Raw genomic sequence first — 15,491 nt, 5'->3', positions numbered from 1 at the left:
AATCACTCCTGTAAATGATATCATTATGGTTATGTGGATATGGTACATTGGGAGACTTCTATTGGGTAAGTCCATCAATTAGAGTAACAATTTCTATTATATAATTGTGTTCATATACAGCCATGTAACATAGATTTGCTCACTAGGTCATCACACCCATCATATAATTGATGAGACTTCTATCGGTTTAAGTCCATCAATTAGAGGAAGAATTTTACTACGTACATATATAATAAGGTACGTTCATATGCGGCTACGTAACATAGGTTTGTTCACACAGAGTCTCATTCAGAATAATATCAGAAGCACCATTACCATGGAATCTCAAAATCCCACTTTTTATCCTTCTCATCAAATGCATATAACCCATATTTCCGAACTGACCATTTACACCTCTTGCGGCACTCTCGTGTTCTAATCTTCTTCTTATTGTTATACACCACGACTTGTCCCCTCTTCATTTGACCTTCCAGTTTAAACTCCATGTCGCATTCAAATTTTGTACCCCAGATGTTATTGTCTTTGAAGCTCCAACTGGTTTCCTGGGTAAATTTCAAAGTCATAAGGCCTAAGTCATTGTCTTTGGACCAGCAATGAATCTTCAGCGGCAAGTGGTTTTCCAAGTCATTCCTAATGTATAAGTGTCTTCTGCCAAGGTAAAGTCCATAGCATGGTTTCAATGCAGCCACTATGATGAGCATGAGTCCAAGAATGTTGCTCATCATGATTAATGGACTCATCTTTAAAATCACTATGCTTCTTGTCCTTGCACAAACTGTTAAAATGAAAGAGGAGATTAATGGGAACATTTTCTTAATTTTTACTCTAAATATGGACAAGTTCATAACAAAGCATATATCATGCAATTGACTTTACCAAAAAATATATCATGCAATTCATGCCTATTAGAGAGATAAAACAAGCATTGTCAATTGAGTTACAAGGCTCTTAATAATTGTTAAGCTTTTTTCAATTAATTGGTTCCTTCCCCAAAATATATGTTGGATATATATATATATATATATATATATATATATATAGATAAGAAATAGGAATTCATAAACATGATTCTTTGTCCTTGAAGAGCATGCACATGGAAAAGGCTTAACATCAATGACTTGAGCACAAGTAGACCGAAAATTTAAAGAAAAACACCAAAAAGCAGGAAAAATGAATGGGAAATAATAAATAAACAATTTTTAGAGAAGAAAATAAAAACGAATCTTGACATTTACCTTTAACACTAGTGGAGCCAGGACAAGGTAAAGGTAACTTTAATTGCAGATTCAACCTTGCTCCAAAAGCCTGTCTCCTTCATGAATCATGAGGATGAAATTATTTTTATAGGGAAATTCATCCATTTGGAGAAATGAAACAAAGTGTTAGGAGGTTATCAAAGAGAGGCTCCGCAAAATTCATTTATTTTGGTTTTCTTCGCGGTTTGTTACTTAGTTGCATTTCATATCTAGAAAGGCCGTTGTTGTTATTGTTTTTTTTTTCTTGAATATGGAAATTGTTGTTGTTGAGGTTGGTTTTTTTTCTTTTTTCTTTTTTCTTTTTTGTTGAGGAAAACTGAAAAAGAATATAATTCAATTTTTTCTTCTTTGGATTACGTTTTTTCTTCTCACTAATTGTTTATTAGAAAGAAAAAAAAAAGTGCTAGATGTAATAATTTTGTATAATCCTTTATGATGTTCATTTTTTTTTCCATATATGGATGGTTTTCTCTCTCTCTCTCTCTATCTTTTCTTTTCTGTTAAAACTTAAAAGTACTTAAAAAGTGGTACGTGTTTGGTATTTTTTTTCTTTTTTTAACAATTTTTTGTTTTCAATAACTATTTCTATTTTACATTTCTCTATTTTCAAAGGAAATTGAGAATAGCTTAAGAATTTTTTTCAAATTTGAAAACGGAGAAAAACCAAGTACACTTAATAAGGTCCAAGTTTCAAATTCTAGTTTAAACAAAAATAAAACCCACACTCTCTCTCCCTCTTGTTTTGAACAAACTAAACGTGTTTTTAATTTTATAAACACAATAAAACTGTTTTTCATTTTCACTCTCAAAAACAAGTTTTTAAAAACAAAATTAAAAATAGTTACTAAACATAGTAATCTTAAAAGAAATAAGTTTTGACCTTTTCTAGTGTGAGTTAATTTTATGGATGCTATAATTATTATTTTCCTATCCACTCCAAATTTTTCCCCTTATAAGTCTATCAACTTACAATTTTTACAATAATTTAATTCACCAGCAGAGTGCCAAAAACTATGTATGAGATAAAAAATATTAGAAGTTTGGGAAGATATAATTTATTTGTAACTATTACATCTAACATTCCTCTCATGTTTATGGGGTCCATCTCCATATGAGATGGTTGTTATATACAAGGTAAAATAAAAACTTTTGTGGTCCCTAAATTTTGGAGCAATTTTCAATTTGATCTTTGTATTTTTAGTGCGGTCATTTTAATCATTGAGTTTTGAAATCATTGTCACTTTGGTTTTTATTGTCAATTTTGTGATGGCATATGGCTGACTAATTTCCGACTTGACACACACATTATTAATAAAATAATAGACAGTAATAATTAATTACTAAAAATTATGTTATAAATCATGAATTGTAATTGTGGGGAGTTGGAGAGTCTCTATCCAAGCTTAAAGCCGAAGTACCAATTGGGCTCCATGGAATGAATTGGGCCAAATATGTATACTTGTAGGAGGGTCCAATGGGTTTTAGGGTATGGAAGAAATGCAATATGAACATCCCAAGCACCCAAGAGGAGGAGAGCAACTTTAGTAAATCGTTTCCAAGAAGAGGGCAATAAGCTAAAGAGAGTCTAGCATTACTCGAGGTGAGGTGCACGGATAATTCATGTCTGATTTCTAGAAGGTACCTGGAATCTCGGGAGACATTCAGAATACGTAAGAAGGTTGAAGATCTTCACCACCGCATTAATGATAGGATTTCCACCTAACATCTGTTGCATTGAATGCATAAGAGACAACGTGAACAGTACAAGCACCCCTAAAAGTCAAAATTCTAGGATAAGGGAAGGGAGGAAATCGATAAGGGAGAAGAGAATATCCCTGAAAACTATAAAGATAGGAACAAAAAGATACCTATATAAGAGGGAGGACAAGAAAAGAAAGGGAGGGTGAAAATAGACACAAAAGAGAGAAAGAGAGAGGAATAGTAGCAGGAAAAAGAGTGAAACATTAAGAATTGATGTTGTAAAACACCTTGAAAAATTGAATTTTCTCTTATAACACATGAGTTTTACTTTGAATGAGCAGCAGAACGTGAAATCAATTGCTTGAGTTTTTCATTGTAGAGTATTTTTTTCCTTTTTTCTTTTTTATAAGTAAATTGTTATTCAATCAAAATTCATTCTGAGGACCCATATATCATCCTGGGGCAGAGTGATTTTTGGCTCCCACAGTAATTTAAACTACAAAATTAAAGATAAAAATAAAAATAATTTATTGCAAACGCACACACCCAAAAATACGTGATCTCCATCCCCAATAAGGACCACTACAAGTCTTCAAAGTACAAACTCTTTACAACACCGCCTACTCAATGCCCAAAACCGGCCCACCAAGTTAGCCCACATCAGACCCATTAAGCTCGTTGCCACCACTGAAATCTGTCATCTTATCACACCCTAAAGAAGTCCAATCGGTCATGATCCAAAGCATGCCAACACAATTTTTTTTTTTTTTTTTTTTGGTTGAGAATTGCCAACACAAATTAAATGTTCTTCTCAAAGAAAAATTAATTAAATATAAAATTTAGAGAAAAAAAAAAATTAGCCAATATTTTAGAGGTTGTTATCTAGATTTTAGTAGAATAATTTTCATGAGGCACTCATATAACATAGCAAGAATTCAAGTTAGGATTTAAGCACTGTTTTAAAAATCGAACCAAACCAATTGGTTTAACTGGGAATTGGACATAGAACCAGTACAGTAAAAAGTAAAAACCAAAAAAATCTTTCCAAAAATAGTGAAAACCAATCAAGAATAGGGAAATATTGGGAATTGGTCATTTTTTAGATTCTTTGACCGTTTCGGTTTTTTAAAACCATGAATTTAAGTATAGAATTTGGAGCAATTTTTCTGAGGACACACATTTCGAAACACTTTGTAATAACTTGCGCATTTGTCAACTTGTAATTGGATAACATCAGTTATAAATGAGATAACTATTGACACTTGATAACATAAAAATTAAAAAATTAAAAAAAAAATCCTAATCATCACTTGATATATACACAAGATGTGATAATATATTAATATGTTTGACAGAATGTGTATCTCCAGACTTTTTCAAATTTGGAATGGCCTACCTTTTCTTTTATGGGTATGCTTCGGCGGCTCTTTGAGTCCGGCCTAGCCTTATGCCCCAAAATTTTATGAAAGGGTTTCAAGGTCTTGAAAACAAAAGGAGCCAAAGTTGTAAAAAAATCTCAAAAGTTGTCGGTTATAAATTTTTTTTTTTTTTTTTGGAAAATAATAAAATGTAAAAGGATTTTGTATTATTTCTCCCAACTCCTAGAAGGTCCACAAAATATAGGGTCATTCTACCGTACCCCCTCAAAAAAAGAGGGGGTACGATACCCACCTAAATCTGAACTGTTAATTTAGTATTGTTTTAATCTTGACCGTAGATGTAGTTTTAATGGGTTTTGGTTACCGGTTAAACATGTTTTACATATAAACAAACAATTATGACATTCATCAAACTTTTCTCTTCTCACGTTTGCTTCTCTCCCTCTGCTTGCTCTGTCTCACATTTTCCTCTCTAAACAAAACCCTCAAATCAAACAGCTAAAACCATTCAAGAACCAGATAGCCGCACACCCACAACCTCAAATCGGCGGCGCTTCTTCTCATCCTATCCAAATTGTCAGCTCTGCTCTCTAGCTTTGTCTCTTCCAATCCATCCTCAAATCGGCGGCGCACTCATATCCAATCCAACTCGGCGGCGCTTCATCTCTTCCCGTACGACTCGGCGTCAATTCTTCTCTTCCATTCTAAATCGGTGACATCACCCACAATCTTCAGGTTCTCTCTTTACATATGATTAACACTGAGATGGGTTTATATTATTTCTCTAAACTTTGTGGGTTTATGCTATTGTTGTTTTGTTTGAGTTTCAGTTCTTATATATTTGACAAATTAATCTTTACACCGAAGGGCTTGACAATTCACCATTAATTTCCTAGATCACTACTGTCATGTGAAACGGAATTGTAATAAGGTTGCTAATGCTTTGGCAAAGAAATCTTGGGTTGGGCTAGAACTTCAGGTTTGGGTTGAAGACTTACCTGGGGACATTATCTTCCTTGCTCTGTATGATGTTCATAGTTTTCTAAACATCCCCAAAATCTAAGGACCTGTAACAATCACAAGCCCTAACAATCATTCCAAAGCTTGGTAGCCCTGAGGTGACTAAACTTTAAAATAATCATAGTTAGAAGGAAGTTTCAGAATTTAGTTGTGTTTAATAGACAATAATCTTGATTTAGTTTTGTGAATTTGATCCTATTTCGTGGAGATTTTTTTTTTTGGGTTATTTTGTAATTTCTTTAGGCTTGCACTGATACAAAATAAAAAATTATGGGTTATTTTTTTAGTTAATTCTGCTAGGTTCCAAGGGATTCATGGATGTTGGGTTGGAATACCAAGGAACAGTAGATTTGTGGTTGAGTTAATGGTGAGGTGGGAGAGGAAGGTAGTTGGAGGGTCAAGGGTTTGAGATTGCTGGGAGTCAGTGATCCAATTTGAATTGGTGAGAGGAGTGTGGGGTGAACGTTGTGAAGTGTAGTATGTTATTGAATTTGTGTTATATTACTATGGTAGACCCATTAGGCAACTTAAACTAGGTATCATACTTGGGCTTTGGAACATGTTTAATCTCCCAAAACTTGCCAAAACTCCACTGGGGAGGCACTTTTCATTTCCCTTTCTCGCATCCATGTCTTTGTGTCTTCCTTTTCTGTTTAATATTCAATGCCATCAAATTATATCTTACTTCCTTGCACAAGCATTTAATCTTCATATTGGTGGATTCAACCTAATGTATCTTATTGGTCTTGCTTATAGACACATGGATTATTGTCTACAAGGTCTGCACCTTGCTTTTGGCAAATCTGAGCAATCAACCTATACAATTTATAATTTTAAAAAAAAAAAAAAAAACCCTCTACCAAAATTTAATCATAGTCTTACTCCTTGTCATTTTTTCTATAATAATCTTTTAATTTGTTAGTGTTGTTAATATTTTGCTGTTAAACTGTGATAGGTATATTGGAATCAGAAGCACATTTTTGTTGGGGTTTTGCATTCCAGAAGAGTAGGCATTCTACTCTATGTCATCTTTGCAGAGATACTATTTTGGGGTGTCATATCAGGAATTTTGCATCTACTGAGAATATACTGGAAGTTTTAAATTCCATCGGTATCATGGTAGCTAATCTTCACTGTGCTGAACTTAGGCTGCTTGTTCTTGCCTTGATTTCCTTGTAATATTTTATGCTAGTTTGTTGCAAGCTAGGTAATCAGCCCCTTTATACTGTATTGACTTGCATATATTCTTCAGGAATTGCAAGCAAACTAGTTCATTGGTCATTATATTGTGTTTGATGTTATCATCTTTTTAATTTTTTGTCCAAACTTTTGGAGATCATTATGAATAAATTGAAAAAACAAAAATGGAATTGTTATATTTGTCTCTAATATTCACTTGCTAGAAGATTCTTCTCTAGTTTTGATTCTTCAAATAATAAGTTAATAACCAATGCTCCTCACTCACAATGGTTATATTATGGATCCAATATAGGTATTATTTCTCTCACTACTCTTATGGGAGATTTGATTACTCCCAACTTGTATATTTGATTACAACCATCTTATCAAGTCTGCATCAATGAAGCGTGCAGCAGCCTCTACGCCAGAGGCTTAAAATTCCTATCATTTATTATGGTTTGACTACATGGTTTTCTCTTTGTTTATGGGTGTGTTTCTTCTGATACCTAATTTTCTTGGTGGAGAATTGGCAAAACTTGGTTCTCTCTTTACTTTTAGCTCATCATCAGTGTTGGGCGTATTGTTGTGTTTGCTTGATCATGGGATGCAAATCCAGCTTTTGTAAAACGACTTGCAAGACATCATTTTGCAAAAACTTCATAAGCTTTATGTACCTTTTGTTTTGGCTTATTACAAAGATATGGAGTGAGAAAAAAAATTCATTTCTATAGTCTATTCTTTTTGCCTGTCCTCTTTACTCTACCTTCAAAACATTTGCCAGTCTTTTTTTCCTTTTCTTTTTTCAATTTAAATTTGTTTGGAATTTTTGAAAAATTTCCCCTAAAGTTACTAAAAGGAAAGGAAACTTTCAAATGATAAAAACGTCACTATGCAGATTTTGTCTGTGCTTATAAGAAAATGTATTCCATGATAAACTTTGGAAATTAGTTTTCCCTTTTATCAATCAAATAGGTGGAAGGAATTAAAATAAAAAATAAAAAAATTCATCTAACCAAAACAAACCAACATTGTAATTAACACTATGACCTTTATTTTGCACCAATACAATTACAAATGTAACAAATGATATAACAAAATAAAATAAAATAAATGCAACAAATGATATATTACTACCCACTGCAATAATAACTGCATTTTAAAAGAAAAGAAAAGGTGAGACATTGACCATGAAAATCAAATACTTCTTCTATTCTTCAGCTAAATACAATACACAAGTGGGACCTGTGCTATGAGTCTATGAGAAAATTGTGCGAATACAATATACAAGCTGGGAGAAATGGTGTTTGCAATACAAAATGCCCTCTAGAGCTGCATAAGTAGATGGGGTTATAGGACAACCACCATGAGAGCACTTGAAACATGACTTATGGTAGGCCTTGCTCTCCACTGTCACCTGCAAATCTAGGTAAAAAGCTAGCCAACTATACGCATACATACATAGACATACTTGGCTAGGCATGGTAGTGCCCATTTCTACAAGTTCCATGGATGTGCCATGGGCAGCTACTAATGCTGTCAAATCCTAGTAAATAGGTCTTACAGGTGACTCCATGTTGGACGACTTTCTTGCACTTGGATGACCTTTTTGGTCTTGGACGACACTATGGACGAATTGGAGAAAATCTAACTTTTGGTTCATCATCATATATAAATAATAAAAATATAAATATCAAGAAAGTGACCTTAACTATGTTATTTTATAGGGAGGTATGCCCCTGAATGTGATGGAAGCTACCCAAGGAGATACATAGGAAGTTAATTGGTATATTCAAATATTTGTGTAAGAAACCAAGATAATTCCAGCTGGTTTTTTTTGTGAACAAGAGTAATTATTGTGGTTAGGCTAATTTCATAGGATGCCTTTTTTTTTTTTTTTTTTGGTTTTAGATTTTAGATCTAAATTTTTTAATAACTTTTAAAAAATTACTATTGCGATAAGCGGTAATTAATAAGTAAAAAAGTGACCTCCGTGATAAGCCCAACTATAAAATATGGTTAGATGGGATATTGGTAGTGCTTACTATGACAATTGAACCATCAATTGTAAGGAAAAAATAGGGTACCACCGAATGTGACAAAAATATGGTCAAAAGTAATGTTAGTATTGCCTAATGTGATAATAGAACTGTCAAATTTGAGAATAAAAAATAGGGTACCACTGAATGTGACAAAAATGGAGTCAGATGTAGGGATGACAATTTTTCCCTGCCCCGCTTGATCCGCCCCTCCCCGCTTCGCCTCGTGCAGGTTTTGTCCACCCTGCAAAGGTGATGGGGCGGGGATGGGGCAAAATTTTAGACCCGCACCACGGGGCTCGGCGGGGATGGGTTTACACTTTTTAGACCCACCCCGCCCCACCCCGCGTTAATAAGAATTAAGTTGTAATTTCTTCATACTCTAAAATCCTACTATTTAAACAAAAATATCATCAGCTTATTTTATTCTACCTAACGTGGTTCTACCTCTCTTTTCTCTCAAGAAAAGTTGGAAATAAGGTACCAATTTTAACTCTTTTTTTTTTTTGTCTTTTCATTCATGATTCATATATCTTTCTCAACTTACTTTTCATCATTAACATAATATGAGATTTTTGTGTCATACTATGAGATTTTTGTTGTGATATTGTCTTGTTAAACATTTAGATAATATTATTTAGTTTTTGCTAAAAATTAGTTTGATTTGATAGGATAAATTTATTTATAATTTCAAGTATATTTTTAATATTGAAACATGTCATTTTATTTGAAAAAATGGTAATAATTATAGGAAAAATTAACAAGAAATAAAGTTTTACGATGTAGGGTGGGGCTTCGCGGGTCTTCACGGGGCCTTAAGGAGCGGGGATGGGGTAAGAAATTTTCCCCGTCATGCAAGACGGGGCGAGGATGGGGCAAGAAAAATCTATACGGGGCGGGGGCGAAGATCCCATCCTTCGGCCCCGCCCCTCCTTTAGCCCCGCCCCTCCCCATTGCCATCCCTAGTCAGATGTGATGTTGGTATTGCATAATGTGACAATAGAACCATCAAATGTGAGGAAAAAAAGTAAGGGAATCATCAAATGTGACAAAAGAACTGTCACATATGATATTGGAACAGAACAATGTGAGGATATAACCGTCAAATGTGTAAAAAAAGTAAGGGAATCACCAAATGTGAGAAAAGAACTGTCACATGTGATGTTAGAACTGCACAATGTGAAGATGGAACCGTCAAGCGCGAGAAAAAAGTAAGGGAACTATCCAATGTAACAAAAGAACTGTCACATGTGACGTTGGAACCGCTCAATGTGAGGATGAAACTGTCAAATGTGAGAAAAAAGGTAAGAGAACTGCACAATGTGAGAAAAGAACTGTCATGTGTGATGTTGGAACTGCACAATGTGAGGATAAAACCGTCAAATGTGAGAAAATAGTAAGGGAACCACCAAATGTGAGAAAAAAACTATTACATGTGATGTTGAAACTGCATAATGTAAAGATGGAACCGTCAAATGTGAGAAAAAAATAACTTGGTATAGCAGGTTACCTACTAGTGGGTACCGTACCCCCTCTTTTTTTGGAAGGAGGGGGGGTACCGAAGAATTACCCCAAAATATAAGGCTAATAGAAATGTAACTCAATTAAACCCCTAAATTATTTTAGCAAAATAACATAGTTATGAGTTTGTTAATTAAAGTGGACTAGCTTTTATCAATTTTAAAAGAGATTAATAAAATTTAAATACAAGAACTTAATTAATAATTTTACATCTTAAGTAGCAAGAATATTAAGTTATGTTTGGTAACAGTTTTTGTTTTTTCATTTTTAAAAAACTTATTTTTGGAAATATAAAGAAAAACAATTTTCTTGTATTTTAGAAACCAAAAACATGTTTGGTTAGTTGAAATTTTTAAAAAAACGTTTTTTGAAGAAAAAAATAGAAAATACTAATATATGTTGTTATTAGGATTTGAATTCTAATGCTAACTCATTAAATCAAATGCATGTTTTCTTTGAATTTTGAAAACTAGAATTTGAAAATAGATTTTTGCATGTTTTCAGTTTCTTCACAAATTGAGTTTGAAGAACAATTTTTATTTTCTGTCCATTTTGAGTTGCCAAACAAGTTTTTTAGTTTCAAAAATAGAAAATTATTTTTTAAAATAGAAAATAAGAAGAAAAAAACAGTTACCAAACATTTTCTTAGTTTTTCAACAAAAAAAAAAGTTAAATAAATATTATTTAATTGATATTTCAATATTAAAAAAAAAAAAGAGAAAAATCTCACTTAAAAATTATCTCAATCTGTATTAAACTGTTCTTGGGTGTACTTGATTTTTTTTTTTGGGTTAAAATCTTTGGTTCCTAAATTTTAGTGTACGAGTGATTTTAATTATTGAAATTTGAAGTGTTTACTCTTAATTCTTAACAGATTTAAAATGATTATTTATAACCCCCATTTTTTTTTTGAAAGCTTATTTATAATCCCCATTAGTCCTTAATAACAAACTTAAAATTAATGTTTTTAATCTTAAAACTTAAATTATCGATTTTTTTTTTTTTTTGAGAAAGGAAAGAAGGTATTTATCGATTTTTAATTCCTAAAGCAAGCTTAAAGTTATCATTTTTAGCTTGTATAGGGTGACCTGTAAATTTTAGATTTGTCATGCCATATGAGAGAGTAAAAACTTTATGAGCTAAAATGGCTAATCGACTAAACTTTATTTGTTTGGATGAGAACGGACTAAATTTTTTTTTTCTTTTTTCTTTTTTTTTTGCTGAAAGAACCGACTAAACTTTTGTGGTTGGGACCAATCCAAATACATTTGGAGTCTTATTTATTTTTTTTCACTATAAAGTATGATTTTTAATCTTAGTTAATCTAAAATACCCCTAGTCGTCATGAGCTGTCAATCACTTTAATGTTACTACTCAAGCAGCGTTTGTCTCCTTCCTAAGTTCCATCCCACCTACTCTGCCACCAAATGTACGGGAACTTAGGTCAAAAACAAAACAAAATCAACCAATTACATGTCCTCTTGATATTACTATGAACTTTACTACTATTAATGACGAAAATATCCAACCAATTCTCCCAATGCTTATCCATACATCCCAATCACAGCTGGCTTCTAAAGCTATATATTTAATTCCAAATTTATCCTAATCAAATTGACTTAGTCAATTATTTAATAATTCAAGTATACCACCGCGCACCCTGCTATAGTTACTCCACAAATATAAATGCTTGTGGGGTAAGGGTCAGAGTTCAAGTCTTCAGCAGGGAGTTTCACACACATATATTTAGATTATGTTAGAGTAGAAATTCTATTTTATATAAAATAATAATAATAATTCATTTACCAAAAAATAAATAAATTAACATATACCCTTCAGTCATTCGTTAATGAACAATTTTTAGAAATTTTTTAGAGTACAAGAAAAAAAAATAACTTTTATGACAATTTTGTATATTTTTAATAAAAGTAGTATTAAAACTTTTTAATCACTGCATACTTTGATACGGTGGTCATTCTACAAATGTAAATGTTTGTGAAAAAATAAGGGATGAGCAGAACTTCAAGTCTCTAAAAAAGAATTCCACATACATATATATTTATATTAGACTAAAATAAAATTTCTATCTTATATAAAAAATAAAAATAATTTTAAAAATAATTTATTAATAAATATCCTAACAACACTGTTAACTGGGTCCATTCAATTATTATCATCTCAACGCCTTTTTAAATTAATAGTATCACACATAACTTGAACAAAACGTATGGTTTTGGTGCAACTTGTAAGCACTCTGGCCTGTGGGCGAGCATGGGCCGCCAAAAAGTATTCCTCGCAAGTATAAAATGGATAAACCCAATCGTTGTTTATAAAAAAGGGTCCGGTTAATACACGTTAAGTCATTTATTTTTAAAAATATTTTTTTAAAAATTAAAAAAATTTTCAATAATTTTTTAATTTTTTAAAAAATATTATCAAAAATAATTAATTATTGTATATCTTAAAGCACATATTAGCAAAATTATATAAAAAATACTAAAAAATAAAAACAGAGTAAACCCCAATCATAGTTTTCTATTTCGCTGTATATATGAATCAATCTTTATCAATAATAAATTATAAATAGAGGTTCTACTAGAAAGAAGTCCAACCATACTGGTCACTGGTCTAATCTTCTTTTTTTTTTTTTGAAAAGAGTCACTGGTCTAATCTAGTAAGCTATATTGCGTAAGGCAAGTTAAAAGTGGACGAGGCACAACAAGATTGGTCTTAAAGGTCTCATCACTCATCTGTAGCGACTGTGTTATCTAGCGAAGGTTGGATTGTCACATGTAACACGTGTGACATGCATATTGCAAAACAACAAGTGAACATACAATAAAAATTGCACAATTTTTTTACCAATTATTGAAACAGTAAGTTATGATTTATATTAATAAAAATGGTGTTAATGATATCAACAACATTATAGACTAATTAATATTTTTTTGATGTTTCTAATGCAAATATCAACTTACAAATGCTATCTTCTCTATTATGCTATTAAACTAGTTATGATCCTATATGAAAATTATGTTGCACCAATCACATCAAATCTTTAAAAAGTAATAAAATTTATGACTAAATCTTGTTATACGTTCTCCATTGCACACATAATGTAAAATCGTATTTTGAAAATACAAATTCAATTATAATTACAAAATGACAAGCATTTTAACTAAAAATTTCAGCCGACGTGATAGTGTGTGTCACGTAAACTTTGTGGAACTATCACTACCCAAAATTTATTGTCACTAATTGCATTTCAAAATCATAGCACCAGTACTACTACCCTTTGCCATCTGTGTCCAGCTCTTATTCAAATAGAAGCCCCACAAATTGACATTGGGAGGCACCCTCCCAATAACATTTTCACTTACCTTTTCCCTCCTTTAAAATGCCAATTCCATGCACCACAATCTTCACCAACCCAACATTATTTCTCTCCTATCTCAACCCTAATCTGTCCCACACTCATCAATAACAATAACAATAACAAAAGAAAATCTCTCTATCTATGGCTCCCTCTTCTTCAACATTGAAGCTGTTACTGACTTTCTTGGCTAGCTATGCTTTGGTTGCCTATGCAGGTAGCTTTTCCCAGGACTTTGATGTCACTTGGGGTGATGGTCGTGGTAAGATACTCAACAATGGGGGACTTCTTACTCTCTCACTTGATAGGGGGTCTGGCTCTGGCTTTCAGTCCAAGAATGAATTTCTCTTTGGTAAGATTGACATGCAACTCAAACTTGTCCCAGGAAATTCTGCAGGCACAGTAACTGCATACTATGTAAGTACCCCTTGCACTATAAGACTTGCCCCAATCTTTTTTCGTCTTATGTTATGTACTTTTTTTTGACTAATACAAGTATATATTTCTGTGCTTGACTTGCAGTTATCTTCAAAAGGGTCAACATGGGATGAGATAGACTTTGAATTCTTGGGTAATCTAAGTGGTGATCCTTACATTCTTCACACTAACATATTTACCCAAGGCAAAGGAAACAGAGAGCAACAATTCTACCTTTGGTTTGACCCCACAGCTAATTTCCACACCTACTCTGTTCTATGGAATCCACAAGTCATCATGTAAGAACACTCTGTTTCAGTTCGAATAATGGTTAAATTAACCATTTTCTAACGGTTTAAATTTTTGTTACAATTGATTAATATCATGATATCAAAGCAGAGTCTGGACTCAAGAGGATTGACAAAATAAAATTTAACTACTAAAATTTATCATTTCTTAATATGTATTAAAATTCTTTGAGCATGAAATTTTATTTCATGGCTTTTTTCAACTTTGCATTAACTTGCTATTTTGCTGCACATTTCAGCTTCTCTGTGGATGGTACTCCCATTAGAAAATTCAAGAACTCTGAGTCGATTGGCATTCCATTCCCAAAGAAGCAGCCAATGAGGTTATACTCTAGCCTCTGGAACGCAGATGATTGGGCAACAAGAGGAGGGCTTGTGAAGACAGATTGGTCACAAGCTCCCTTTACTGCTTCATATAGGAACTTCAATGCCAAAGCATGTTTATGGTCTTCTGGGTCATCTTCTTGTAGTTCAAAGTCTCCATCTTCAACAACTTCCAACAATAATTCGTGGCTGAAAGAAGATTTGGATACCACAAGACAAGCCAGGCTGAAGTGGGTGCAGAAAAATTACATGATTTATAACTACTGCACAGACACCAAGCGCTTCCCACAGGGCTTTCCTCCAGAGTGTGCCATTGCCAATGCATCGTAGAGATGAAAGAAACTACAAGATAACATAGTACCTAGGCCTACCTCACAATTGTGGATTTTTTTTTTTTTCTTGTATGTTGCTCTTAGTTTTCACTTAGCGGGTTGATTATTTGTCGCACTCTTATTATCTTGTGAGATAATATTATTGTAAGCTTGTATAATATATATTACATATCTTAATCTGTTTAAAAAACTATTAAATATCGATTTTCTTTTTGTATGTATGAATGTATGTATGGGTTGAATAACTTATTATAGGATTTATATTTTGAAAATCTCACCCGTGAATTAGATGCTTTTTATATATTTATAATGCTCCTGTCAAATTTTATGTCAATGGGAAGTTATTTACTATTCAATTTATAAATTCATCTTTTATATTATTTTAAATAAAAAATTTGAATTTAAAAAATTGATTGATCCTATGACGAATAATCTTTGATCATTTTGAGCATAAAAAATATGCAAAGATAAAAAATATGCAAATATAATATAATTTAATGGTAAATTTGTCAAAATTTGTATTTAATTAAAAAATATTGAATAGTGTAACATTACTTAAAGTTATATTAGCTATAATTTGAACTCAATCTATATATATATATATATATATATATATATATGTTAATTTGTGCATAGTATAATATA

The 15,491-nt window shown here is 32.3% G+C and overlaps 1 protein-coding gene across 1 annotated transcript; it reads left to right on the top strand.

Annotated features, from left to right (window-relative positions):
* The first annotated feature begins 13,439 nt into the window (after positions 1 to 13,439).
* On the top strand, positions 13,440 to 15,050 carry LOC142619070 (putative xyloglucan endotransglucosylase/hydrolase protein 23). Its single transcript, XM_075792148.1, has 3 exons — positions 13,440 to 13,882; positions 13,988 to 14,181; positions 14,430 to 15,050. The coding sequence occupies exons 1-3, from the start codon at positions 13,610 to 13,612 to the stop codon at positions 14,842 to 14,844; spliced, it is 882 nt and encodes a 293-aa protein (XP_075648263.1). The 5' UTR covers positions 13,440 to 13,609; the 3' UTR covers positions 14,845 to 15,050.
* Positions 15,051 to 15,491: the final 441 nt, after the last annotated feature.

The sequence above is a fragment of the Castanea sativa genome, chromosome 1, assembly GCF_040712315.1.
Source record: "Castanea sativa cultivar Marrone di Chiusa Pesio chromosome 1, ASM4071231v1".
Lineage (NCBI taxonomy): Eukaryota > Viridiplantae > Streptophyta > Magnoliopsida > Fagales > Fagaceae > Castanea > Castanea sativa.
Note: the sequence above shows the minus strand (reverse complement) of the source record. Positions and strands in the feature narration are given on the sequence as shown.